The 13214-nt window shown below is 45.8% G+C and overlaps 1 protein-coding gene across 1 annotated transcript in view; it reads right to left on the bottom strand.

Annotated features, from left to right (window-relative positions):
* chtf18 (CTF18, chromosome transmission fidelity factor 18 homolog (S. cerevisiae)) overlaps nucleotides 1–13151 on the bottom strand; it is a 108690-nt gene extending 95539 nt beyond the window's left edge. Inside the window, exons 1-5 of the mRNA XM_078239795.1 lie at nucleotides 13049–13151; nucleotides 6996–7250; nucleotides 4573–4738; nucleotides 2095–2290; nucleotides 1180–1266 (exon numbers count right to left, since the gene is read on the bottom strand). Of these exons, the coding sequence (XP_078095921.1) occupies nucleotides 1180–1266; nucleotides 2095–2290; nucleotides 4573–4738; nucleotides 6996–7250; nucleotides 13049–13133 (789 nt within the window). The 5' untranslated portion in view covers nucleotides 13134–13151. The remainder of the gene's footprint in view (nucleotides 1–1179; nucleotides 1267–2094; nucleotides 2291–4572; nucleotides 4739–6995; nucleotides 7251–13048) is intronic.
* Nucleotides 13152–13214: the final 63 nt, after the last annotated feature.

Here is a 13214-nt window from a genome sequence, read left to right as displayed (position 1 = left end):
TTCTGGAAAGATGCAGCAATGGTCAGGCAACAGCTTGCGTTGATGTCGTGGCTTTAGCGTAGAAAACATCCCAAAACACAAGTCAGAAATGGACATCAAGCCAGAGGAAAAGGTATTAGGAGCTCTGAACAAAATCCTAGTCAAATACAGGGTCGGTTGTATTATAAAGGAAGGTTGGCGAAGAAGAAAAGGACTTGGAGGGATTTAGGAGAGGGAATTCCAGAACTTAGGGCTCACACAGTTGAAGGCAAAATGTCAGGCAAGGGGAGGAGCAGATGTACGAGAAGCCTGGGATAGAGCTACACAGGATTTTGCAGGGGCTGAGCTGGAGGGGGTTATAGAGATAATAAAGGGCAAGATTTAGAGGACAAGGAAGAGGGATTTTGATTTTGATTTTGCTAGGTTGGACGTCAATGATGGCCCACAAGATTAGTAGTACCGGGTGAGTAGGATTGATGCAGGCTGGGATAGGAGCAGCAGGATATTAAAGGAGAAGTTTATGGAAAGTCGAGGTTGACCACAAGAGCTTTGGATCAGCCATGTCTGGAGTTGACAAAAGCAGATGATGTTACATAGGTGGAAATTTACAGAGGTGGTCTTTGTGGTAGAAGGGATATAGGACAGATAGCTGAGCTCAGAGAGTGTGAGTGTGTGTTAAACCTCCTCGTACTAGTGGAGTTTGTGTTGTAACATACAGAGGAAAGCTCCCCATGTCATCTGCATCACAGTAGTGCAAAAGAGCAGATCTACTCAGCACTAAATGGAGGGTACTTCTCACACATTGAAGTAATTTCCATTATAGGCTTCCAAACTGTTCTACTGTAACATTAGCTGGCAGCTAACCTCCACATGCTACAAAATAGCAGCAGTACAGTTAAGTAAAAGCGTGACAAAACTAAGGAGGGAGGTGATCTGCATCAGAACAACATTCAGCTGCTCAGTTCAGACAGTGAGTAGGGAACGTGCACAGACATCACTCAGAAACTGCAATTTCACTACCTCAGACATGCAGTGAGACCAGGAGCTAAAGGATTGACTGCAGGATGTCACACTGCAGCCCCTGTGCATCAGGAGTAATCTAAATGCGTACCAATACTTCAGCATTCCCCATGCATTAGTGGTGGCAAATCTCATAAATTCAGATTTCCGACATTAACAAAGTATTAATCCATCTGTTACCTCTTCCGCAACTTGTTCCTTCAGATAGGAGAAAGGTACTCCCAGCAAATGCAGCTGCCTTTGTCCATTCCAACGCATTGAATCTAACTAAGAAAATAAAACATTGCCTTGTGAGTGCGGCTTTACGTTAAGTCAAGACACAAAAGTTCATTGACTTTATAGAATTTTACAGCACAGAAACTGGTCATCTGGCCCCAGCTGGGTCATGCTGGTGTTTTATACTCGCGAGTCTCTACTCTCTTGACATTCTCAACATTCAAACCCCTGTTTAACAAAGAAAATTGCAGCACAGGAACAGGCCCTTCGGCCCTCCAAGCCTGCACCGACCATGCTGCCCAACTTATCAGAAACCCCCCTACACTTCCGGGGACCGTATCCCTCTATTCCCATCCTATTCATGTATTTGTTAAGACGCCCCTTAAAAGTCACTATCGTATCTGCTTCCACTACCTCCCCCGGCAGTGAGTATATGAATACCACAGATCCCTAGATAAACAGTCAGAATACATCTAGAACGTTACGCCATTTATCAGAAAAGACAAAAACAAAGATACTTTTAAAAAAAGTAATTGGATTTCATAAAGTGTTGCTAAAGGGCAATTCAATGCACGGTGGCACAGTGGTTAGCACTGCTGCCTCACAGCACCAGGGACCCAGGTTCGATTCCAGCTGGAGTCACTAGCTGCGCAGAATCTGCACGTTCTCCCTGTGCTTGGGGGGAGTTTCCTCCATGTGCTCCATTTCCTCCCATATTCCAAAAGACATGCTGTTAGGTGCATTGGCCATGCTAAATTCTCCCTCAGTGTACCCGAACAGGCGCCGGAGTGTGGCGACTAAGAGATTTTCACAGTAACTTAATTGCAGTGTTAATGTAAGCTTACTTGTGACACTAATAAATAAACTTTAAAACTTCACCTTCAGCCCTGGCCACTCATCTTCATCCTGCAGGACCAGATAAACACGTGTCCCATTGGATGAAGTTACATTGATGTAATCTTCCAGAACTGGGGGCCTTTTCAGAACTTGCTTCTGCACCTTCTGAGAGGGAATCTCGTCTATGGGGGCCATGCCACTTATGTCAGGCATTTCCTGGTTTGATATCTTTGGGTTTCTAAAAAGTAAGTGATTGTGAAGAGTTGCACAATTTACACTGCAGTAGTTACATTTATATATAGATCTGTCATGTTAAAAATGTCTCAAAGTCATTAACAACAACAATTTATACAGTATAGTGCCTTTAATGTAATGAAACATCCCAGTGTGCTTCACATGAGCTTTGTAAAATAAAGTACGAAGCCAAGTCTCACAAGGGGACACTAAACCAGACGACAAAATGCTTGTCAAAAAGGTAGGGTATTATGCAGCGTCTTAAAGGCTGAGCTAAAGAGGTACAAGGAGAAGATTCCAGACCTTGGGACTAGGCAACTGAAGGCACGGCCACCAGCGGTGGAGCAATTCAAATCGGGGATGCAAAGAGTTCAGAATTAGAGGAGACTAGAGAGATAGAGGGGGCGTGAGACTCTGGAGGGATTTGAAAATAAGGATGAGAATTTTAAAATCAAGACATTGCTTGGCTGGGAGCCAGTGTAGATCAGTGAGCACAGAAGGTGATAGGAGAACGGGACTTGTTGCAAATTAAGACATGGCCAGTTTTGGATTACCTCAAATTTACAAAGGGTAGAATGTGGGAAGCTAGCCAGGAGTGTGTTGCAACTGTTGAGTGTCGAAATAACAAAGGCATGAATGAGGGCTTGAACAGCAATTGAACTGAGACAGGGCAAGGTTCGGTTATGTTACAAAGTGGAAATAGGCGGTCTCAGTGAATTTTGGATTAAAAACTCGTCTTGGAATCAAATGTGACACCAAGGATTGCAAACAGACTAGCTTAATCTCGGACTGTTACTAGGGAGAGAGATGGTGGGGAGGAGGTTTGAGCAGGAACCAAAAACAACGGCTTCAGTCTTCCCAATATTTAGTTGAAGAAATTTCCTGCTCTTCCGGGACAGAACGTCGGAAAAGCAGCCTGATAATTTAGCAACAGTGGAGGAATCGAATGAGATAGTGATGGTTGTCAGCATATGTGAAAACATGCATTTTGTAATCCAATATCTTATTCCAGCAACAGCAGCCCCATCAATGAGAGGTTCCACAAAGTTAGACAAGTCAATGCACCACTCCACTCATAATCAAATGAAACAGATTATTCATACAGCATCAAAGTGAAGAATCTCAATGTGACCCTTCAAAAAGCTCCGAACACATGGAGCTGAATTTCTGCAAGATGCTTGTTACAAATGCGTTCATTATGACCACCCCAAAGAGGGACCATTTTCCAATTCTATCACAAAGGAGGAATAAACTGCACACATCTCCGAGTTAAACCCAGTTGCTGAGGTGGAGGCAATTTGTTTGTAGCGAAGGGGTCAGGATTACTAACAGCGCCCATCTCAGATGGGAAGCAGAAAAATTAGCACGCAAAGCACGAGGCAACTCAAACAATTTAAAACCCTCAACTGCTGTGCTGGGAATTGAATTCCCATCTCTGAAACCATCTTCCTCAAGAGTAACAAATGCTGGCCTTACCAGCGGACTGCCACATCTTGGGAATGAATTTAAAAAATAGACCCAGCTACCATATTTCTATAGTGCAGATGATAGCAATACTAAACTAGACACAAGTTCAAAGTGAGTGCTGGAATTTTCTCAGTAAGGCTATTGTCCTATGCTGGAAATTATTTATCAAAAGGAAGCATAGGGAATAGAGACATGATAAGGTTGAATACAGAGGAATATAGACTGACAAGGGAGCATATTATTGAGGAGCCATTGTGAATGTTTTTGAGATTGTCACTCACTGGGGAGGTGATGACCTAGTGGTATTACCGCTGGACTATTAATCGAGAAACTCAACTAATATTCTGGGGACCTGGGTTTGAATCCCACCACGGCAGTTGGTGGAATTTAAATTCAATGAAATACACCTGGAATTAAGAATCTACTCATGACCATGAAAACATTGTCGACTGGCGGAAAACCCATCTGGTTCACTAATGTGCTTTAGGGAAGGAAATCTGCCATTCTTACCTGGTCTGGCCTACATGTGACTCCAGATCCACAACTGCCCTCTGAAATGGCCTAGCAAGCCACTCAGTTCAAGGGTAACTAGGTTTGGGCATTAAATGCTGGCCTACCAGCAACGCCTGTGTCACCCGAATGAATAAAAAAAATAAGAGGAGAATATGGCTAGTTGATGTGATAAAATGGTCTGGTCGAACATCAGAAGCTGATGCAATCTAACTGCAAAGTCAGGAAAACATGGGATACAGCAGTTTCAATTTCAAGGAGGGGGTGTGGGCATGAAGGGAGACAATAAATTGTTCATTCATGACTTACCTGGAGTGTCGGCTCTGAGGGAAGTCTTCAGGTGATGAGGGCGGCGTGATGTCATCGTCTAGCAGGAGAGGCTCACTGGACGGGAGCTGTGACATAAAATCCAGTTTCTTCATGGCACCTAGCCTGGGCCTCTTGTGCCTGGGAGTTGCTGCGAGTAAAGAAGTTACTGAGGAACACAATTCAACGTATTAATGATCCATAGACATTGATGCATGAGATTGGGGCACTAAATGTGCATACGGAGGTCTCAAACCTTTTGCAGTTTTAATCAGATATGGTTATTAGTTGTATGGTACAACTGTGACTGGACTTCAGCATATTTCACCGACTAAAGCATTTTGAGGCATTCTGCGGTCACGAATTGCAAGTTTTTTCTTCCCTCTATTCTATTCATTTAAAGTTAATCAAGTTCCAGCACTTTATTTTAACCTATAAATACATAGCTACTTCTGCTCCCTGGACACCTATGTGTATTACAGCTTTCTTAATTCTAAAATCATATTACTAATGAACAGGAGGTTCATTATCATGCTACACAGACAAAGGTGTGCAAGACCATGGCACTGGGCCTATTTAAGAGTTAGCAAAATGCTGAATTGGGAAGATGACTGGATTGATACTCTGGAAGGATGAGACCTAGAACAGTGGATCGCCTTCTTCATCTGTGACATCAATGAGACACTTCTCAGCTTCCCTCCAATATCGGAGTACTCTCAAGGCAGTCATTAATGTTGAGTGAACTGGAGAGAGGACATCCAACCAAGCGTGGCCATTATAGCAGTCCTCCCAAAGCACTCTTAAATCAATCAACACAGACCAGCTATTGAGCCTGGCACTAACCTTGTCCGTGTGGCTGGGTCCACACCAAGAGCTGTAGATACCCACTCGGCCAGCAGGAACACTCTGCAATGCCAGCCTTGCACCATAATTGCCATTAACTTCAAATTCTCAGACCGATAGCCCACGCATTTTCCCACATCGCTGCTCACAACATGACCTGACTCCAGCTTTTGTGAATCTGGGCTTACTGTTCCCGAGCAGTCACAAATAAAATACCGAAATTGGCAAATCTGACAACAGTAGGATCCTGAACTGACATCTGTGTTTGAATAAAACTGCAACTATCCTGTCATATCCCACTCAAAGTTAAAAATCAATGCTATGAATGTGGCAAAATGTTAACTTTAGTAAAGTTTGAAAACTCTGCAGCTTTAAGGTTGTGCTGTTTGGAAATGTGCAGTATTCGAGAGGACATTTACACTGCAGTGCAACACCACGCATTGTCATGAGCTAGGTGCTGAGGTTCCTTTTATACTAAAACATCAAAGAAACATTTTCTCCAACCACATTAACAATTTCCTTTTTAGGGAGGCGACGGTGTGGTGGTATTGTCATTGGACGAGTAAGCCAGAGACCCAGGTTCAAATCCTGCTACAGAGGATGGTGAAATTTGAATTCCATAAAAATCTGGAATTAAAAAAGTCTAACGGTGACCATGAACCATTGTTGATGTAGTAAAAACCCATCTGGTTCACTAATGTCCTTTAGGGAAGGAAATCTGTCATCCTTACCTGGTCTGGCCTACATGTGACTCCTGATCCATAGCAATGTGATTGACTCTTCAATGCCTGCTGAACTAGCCTAGTAAGCCACTCAGTTCAATTATGGATGGGCAACAAATACTGGCACATCCAGTGTCACCCACATCTCATGAATGAATAAACAAAACATCTGCGTAGCACTTTTAAAGTAATAACATCCCAAGGCAGAATTTAACACTGCGCCACGTAAGGATAAAAAAATTCGGCCGATTTTAAGGAGCATCTTTAGGGAAGAGCGAGAGAGAGAGAGACAGGTGGAGTGATTAAGTGAATAATTAGGGCCAAGACAGCTGGAACCATAGCTTGCAGTGGTGGAGTGACCTGCTAATTAAACAGTGGCATTGAGAGGCTTTACACTGCACAATATGTGAATCATTGATGTTGGAAAGGACACATTCTCACACTTATTGTCGAGATATTTCATTCCCCTCCAACCCCCAGTCTAAATCATGAAAAAGACAGACATTCAAGGCTGGTGGTAAGAAAGTATCATCTTGGAGTACAGCATGGAACACCAAGAGCTCCGGCAAAGACCAGCGTACTGACTGGATTTTCAATGACAGACAGTCCTACTGGACTCATTGATCTCTTCCCACAGATTGAATGGATTGCACTCCCAAAGCACAAAGTTCTGTGCTGGGAACACAGAATTTGCTAAGTTTACCTTGTCATTTCAGCATTTACGGAATAATCCTGACCAGTCCTGCACTCAAGAGTGTATTAAACATAGTTGATGAGCAGAAGTGAAAGCAAAAAGCAGCAACTGCAGAGGGAATTGTGAGCATGATAGTGTTCCCAGCTTGAGGCAGCAAACCTACGTACCAAATCCTTGCTCTTGATCGTGGTGCAGCTCATGGCCAGGAAATTCCTCTTCCTCAGGTGAGTGGAGGGCATCAATATTTCTTTTCCTAGCAACAGAGGTCCCCAAGATGTCCTCCTGTTTTGTGTGTTCCTGAGCTTGGGCCTTGGCACTCGGGACGCTCCCAGGGAGGTTGTCCCCCACTGCAAGGGCTTCTTCGAAAGTCTGCTTGCCATGTCGAAATTTGGACTGCTTAAGTGTACTGGTGAACTTCTCATCTGTAGGGGAGAGACAGAGAAATTCAGTGGTGTTGAAGAGTGGCAAATGGGTGATACTAATCAAAGGCATCAAAATATTGCTGGTCAGAGGTTTGAGGGGGGGGTGCAGTGAAGACGTCTGGGGAGATTCTAAAATTTGGAGGGCTCTAATCATGCAGCAAATTAATGCTGACGGATCACAGAAGTCTTGTTGAGGAGAAATGCGAGACTGTTTAAATGCTTTTGCGTTGGAGGGATAGGAGAGTTCCTGTGTCAAAAGTCTTGGTGCCGGGAGGCCACACAGAATTAAATCATGGGAAGTCACAGTAAGGAGGGGGTCAGAGGTGAGGATAAATGCTAACTACCACCAGCATGGAAACATGTGCAAGGTTATTAGGTGAAGCGCAGAGAGGAGGTCAGGTACATTCTCCTTTGGACAGGATTAAAAAAAGGAATTAGAAAACATGCTCAGTCTAGCTGCCATCGCATCGCCCACCCTTAGGCAACAACCACATGTACTTTGCCATGGTTAACATTTATAACACAATCCCCTGTGCTTTTGTCAATAAATTTATCTCAAAAATTAGCTAATGTTGCAAGTGGTAGAATACATACCATCTCTCAAGTCCTTTTTCCACAAACGAAAGAACAAGTTTTTTGAGGTGATGCAGTTTTGGAGAACAAACACGACAAGGGAATACAAAATGATCAATTGGACATTAGGAAATACAGAGGACCAGAGGTATCTTGGGTGTCCACAAATCTCTGAAGTCAGCAGGACAGATAGACAAGGTGGTTAAGAAGGCAGATGAAATGCTTGTCTCTTTTGCCGAGGCATAGAATATGACAGCAAGGTTATGATGGAGCTGTATCAAATGCTTGTTAGGTTACAGCTGGAGTACTGCGAGCAGTTCTGGTTGCCACACTATAGGAAGGATGTGATTGCATTAGAGAACATGCAGAGGAGATTCACCATGATGTTGCTTGGGATGGAACGTTTCCAAAACGAAGAGAGGCTGGTTTACCTGGGATTGTTTTCCTGAGAGCAAAGAAGCTAAATAGAGACCTGATCGAGGTGTACTAAATTAAAGTCACCATAGTCCCTTTGAGGGGGAGAGCTGACTGGTCATGATTTAACCTGAGTTCACCAAATCTCAGGCGAGGAGCAAAGTTGAGAAGGCAGGGCTTTCATGTGAGTCTTTGTAAACAGAACAGCAAGGACAATTCTTTTGATCATTTGTCCCTGCTACAAAACTCAGGATGCAAAGATTTTCCTCAGCATGCACACTACATTTTAAAATGAGGAAAAGTCTAACCTGCTGGCTCAAATGTCTGAAAGATCGAGTGGCTGTTCTGGAATTCACAAGTCCCCCCCTACACACTGATCTGTGATTAATTAGCAGCTACTTGGCTGCACGCCTGGGATTTGAATAACTTTGTAAAAACTCACCGGTTTACTTGAGTTTTAACCAAGGTTACCCGATGTAGGTCAGGTATGTTGATCACCTGCCAGCCCTTCACACCAACTCCCATTAATCAGGTCTCGGTTTAGCCTAGTGCTGGCAGTTTAGCATACAGAGGGATCAAGGTGCAGATCCACCGTTTCCTGAAGGTGGCAACTCAGGTGGACAAGGCGATCAAGGCGGCATATGGCATGCTGGCCTTCAGCGGTTGGGACGTTGAGTATAGGAATTGGAAAATCATGTTGCAGCTGCGTAAGATTTTGGTTAGGCCGCATTTGGAGTATTGTGTACAATTCTGGTTGCTACACTACCAGAAGGATGTTGATGCGTTGGGAAGGGTGCAGAAGAGATTTACCAGGATGTTGCCTGGTTTAGAGGATAAGGACGATGAAGAAAGGTTGAATGCACCTGGATTGTTTTAATTGGAGCGTCGGAGGATGAGGGGGGAACCTAATGGGGGTTTACAAGATTATGACTGGCTTGGATAGAATGGATAATCAGTCTTTTTTCCCAGGGTCGAAGGTCAATTACTCGGGGGAATAGGTTGAAAGTGAGCGGGGGAAAAGTTTAAAAGAGATGTAAGGGGTAAGTTCTTCACACAGAGGGTGGTGAATGCCTGGAACGCGCTGCCGGACGAGGTGGTGGAAGCAGATTCTACAACAATGTTCAAGAGGCATCTGGATAGATACATGAATAGACAGGGAATAGGGGGATATGGACCATGTAGAAGCAAGAAAATATTAGATTAGCGAGGCATCTGTGTCGGCACAGACTTGGTGGGTCGAAGGACCTCTCCCTGTGCTGTACTGCCCTTTATACAATCAGAGGGTCAGCCAGAACCAACCCCAGTCCTAACTCCACCTAACATCACACACATTTCCAGCAGCAGTTGCAGCATAGAAATTTAGGAACTGATACCCTCAATTGTTTCTCTCTGCCAACCCTAACACAGGCCAGGTCAAGCATTTCCATGGTTGAAATAAGGTCAGTACAAACAAGAGATTGAACCTGTATTTCTCCTGATCAGTATGGTTCAGTGAGTCACTTCTTAACCATTTGAACCAAATCATTTTAAACGGATCTTTTCTTGACAAACTGCTGCTGGAAACATTGGAGGCGCCAGATTTCTGGTGCTGTCAGCTCCGTGCCAGAAATTGGTGCAAGCTGCATAAATTATTTAAATGCTTATTAAAATGTAATTTACATTGAATTAGCGGGCCAGGGACCGAAGTCTCCGGGCCCACTAGAGTCTCCCCCTGCCGCCAGGAGTTTTCATTCCAGCAGGGTTTACAATAGCTCCCCACTTGTGAGGAGCTAGTGGCCTGACCCCGCTGGAGTAAAGGGGGGCCATTGAGATCCCCCCAAAGGATTGGAGGCAAGGGGGGGTGCCACCTGGGCATTGCCAGCTTGGCAGTGTCAGCCTGGCCCCCTAGCACTCCCTAGTGGCAAAGTGCCAATGCCAAGGGGGTGTCTTGGCATTGCCCACCAGGCATCAGGCAGTGCCAAGAGGGCAGGGCCAGAAGGGGGCAGAGGGGGAGGCAAGATCAATGGGAATGGGGGGGTCCCACAGCCACTCTGCACTCGGCGGTGATAGAGGGAAGGAGGCCAGCGGTCTGGGTGGCCAGCAATTGGGATGTAGGGGGATCAGTGGGGCAGCGATGCAGGGTCACACGGCTGGCCAGTGATTGAGAGGCTGGCGGCACAGGCTACTGCGCAGGCGCCAATCTCGGTGCTGACAGATTGGCACATGTGCAGTGGCCTGCTCAGTGCAATGCTGCTGGACTCGCTGGCAGGAATAGACCCGCCCACGATTTTTTGTGATTCTTGCGAGTGTGAAAGATTCATTTGGAGACTCCGGCTGAAAATACCAGTGGGATTTACTCCAGTATTTATGCAAATCCCAGCCCAGATGCCATCAACCAGTGATCTTCTATTTGAGATAAAACCTTCCAATGGGGTAAGTATAAGTGCAAGGACCTTGCAGCAATAAAACTTGTACGAAGATTCCCACTGAACACTTCTGGGAATTCTGCAGTGAGTAACTCACCTCCTGATCCTCCCAAAGACTGTCCACCATACTCCCCAAAGCCTGACAAGGTGCAAGTGGGGAGTGTAATGAAATACTCTTCACTTGCCTGGATGAATGCAGCTCCAACAACACTCAAGACGCTCAACACCATCCAGGACAAAGCAGCCCCACTTGATTGCCACCCCATCCACAAACATCCACTCCCTCCATCACCAGTGCACAATAGCAGCAGCGTGTACCACCTGGAAGATGCACTGCAGGAACGCGCCAAGGCTCCTTAGATAGCACTTTCCAAACCCACTGCCCTTGAGAAAAAGAGCAGCAAATACAAGAGAACACCACCACTCGGAAATTCCCCACTCCAACTTGCTCACCACCCTGACTTGGAAATATATTGCCATTCCTTCAAATCTCCCACCACAACAACCCTGTTACTTTTACACCGTGCCAAAATCCGCCTACATACCTGTTCCTCTATCTCCCGCTGGCAGTTGGGTGGCCTATAGTAAACCCCCAACATTGTGACTACACCTTTCCTATTCCTGAGCTCTACCCATATTGCCTCGCTGTATGAGCCCTCCGAGGTGTCCTCCCAGAGTACAGCTGTGATATTCTCCTGAACCATAGTGCAACTCCCCCACCTCTTTTACATACTGTACTGCATACTCCAGTTTGCATTGGGTTTTGCTAGAACATTGCAAAAGGCCAAGAACAGACATGTGGACAGAAGAGCAGGGTGGTGTGTTGAAGCGGAAGCGCCAGGAAATTGCAAACTGGAGGAACAGCACCACATCTTCCGATTGGGCAGTTCACAGCCTTCCGGACTGAACATCAGTTCACCAACTTCAGAGCATGAACTCTCCCCTCCACCTTCACCTCATTTCCATTTATTTTATTTCATCTCATTCATCCATTTTATCATCCTTATTTCTCACTTTCATTTCTCCACTTCTCCATCCCAGCTCTCCTTCTTGCCCCTCCTCTACTTTCAGGGCAAGTGCCATAATCTCCAGGCAGTCCTTTAGCAATCTGTATCTCTGTTCTGCCATTCACACATTCTCATCACTTAATGGACATCTTTAGCACCTTTCTCAACGTTCTGTATCCTCATTTATATTCCCATTGTCCCATTCCAGACCCCCACCCTCAGTATAAATCTCTGTTGATTCTCTTTGCTTTTAGCTCTGACGAAGGGTCATCTAGACTCGAAACGTGGCTCTATTTTCTGTCCAGATGCTGTCAGAACTGCTGAGATTTTCCAGCATTTTGTGTTTTTGTTTGGGGTTACAGGAATATGGCCTGGTTGGGATTCTTGTCAGTGCAGGCTCTATAGGGATTCTATGATTTCCTACTTGGCTGGATGAGTGCTCCAATAACACTGAAACTTAAAATCTAAGACAAAGCAGTCTATTTGACTGGCACTGCGCTTATTAGGAACATTACCATTGCTGTCTTGGTTGGCCTGAAAACACTGCCCTGAGGAGCTCCTGCAGCACTGTTGTTGGACCTGCTCACTGTGGTCTTCTTGCCATCTTCAACATTCACTCCCTTCACCACCAATGCTCAGTAGCGGCAGTGTGTACCATCTACAAGATGCACTCAGAGAATCACAGAGTCCCTAAAATGCAGGAGGTGGTCAACCGGCCCATTGAGTCTGCACCAACAACAATCCCATCTAGACAAACTGTAACCCCACGTATTTACCCTGCTAATTCCCCTGACACTAAGGGGCAATTTAGCATAGCCAATCCACCTAACCTGCACATCTTTGGACTGTGGGAGGAAACCCACACAGACACAGGGAGAATGTGCAAACTCCACACAGGCAGTGACCCAAGGCTGGAATTGAACCTGGGTCCCTGGCACTGAGAGGCATGATGTGGAGATGCCGGTGTTGGACTGGGGGCTGTGAGGCAGCAGTGCTAACCACTGTGCTGCACTGCAGGAACTCAACAGGTTTCCTTAGGCAGCACCCTGCAAACCCACGGCCACTTCCATCTAGAAGGGCATGGGCAGCAGATACATGGGAACACCATCACCTGCAAGTTCCCCTCCAAGCCACTGACCATCCCGACTTGGGAACATATTCCTTTTGCTGTCATTCGGTCAAAATCCTGGAATTCCCTCCCTAACAGCACTGCGGATGTACCTACACCTCAGACACTCCAGCAGTTCAACAATGCAGCTCACCACCACCTTCTGAAGGGCAATGAAGGATGGGCAATAAAAGCTGCTCTCGCCAGTGATACCCACAAGGAATGACAGAAAGTGCGGGACTCGCGAGGGGGACACAGGATGTTCAATGGGCCGCTCCGGGGATACTTTACCATCAGCCGGTTCGAGTATTTGGGTCAAGGCGTCCAGTTCATCCGCGAACAGATCATCAAACTGATCCTCCTCCCAGTCCGCCATCGTCAAACCTCCCGCCAAAACATCACCCCGGAAACACTTCCGGCTAGGTCAGCTCTGACGTCAGCGGCGGCAGGAATCCCG

Source organism: Mustelus asterias, chromosome 23 (assembly GCF_964213995.1).
Source record: "Mustelus asterias chromosome 23, sMusAst1.hap1.1, whole genome shotgun sequence".
NCBI lineage: Eukaryota > Metazoa > Chordata > Chondrichthyes > Carcharhiniformes > Triakidae > Mustelus > Mustelus asterias.
The sequence above is the reverse complement of the archived record's forward strand: the minus strand, read 5'-3'. Positions and strand labels throughout refer to the sequence as shown.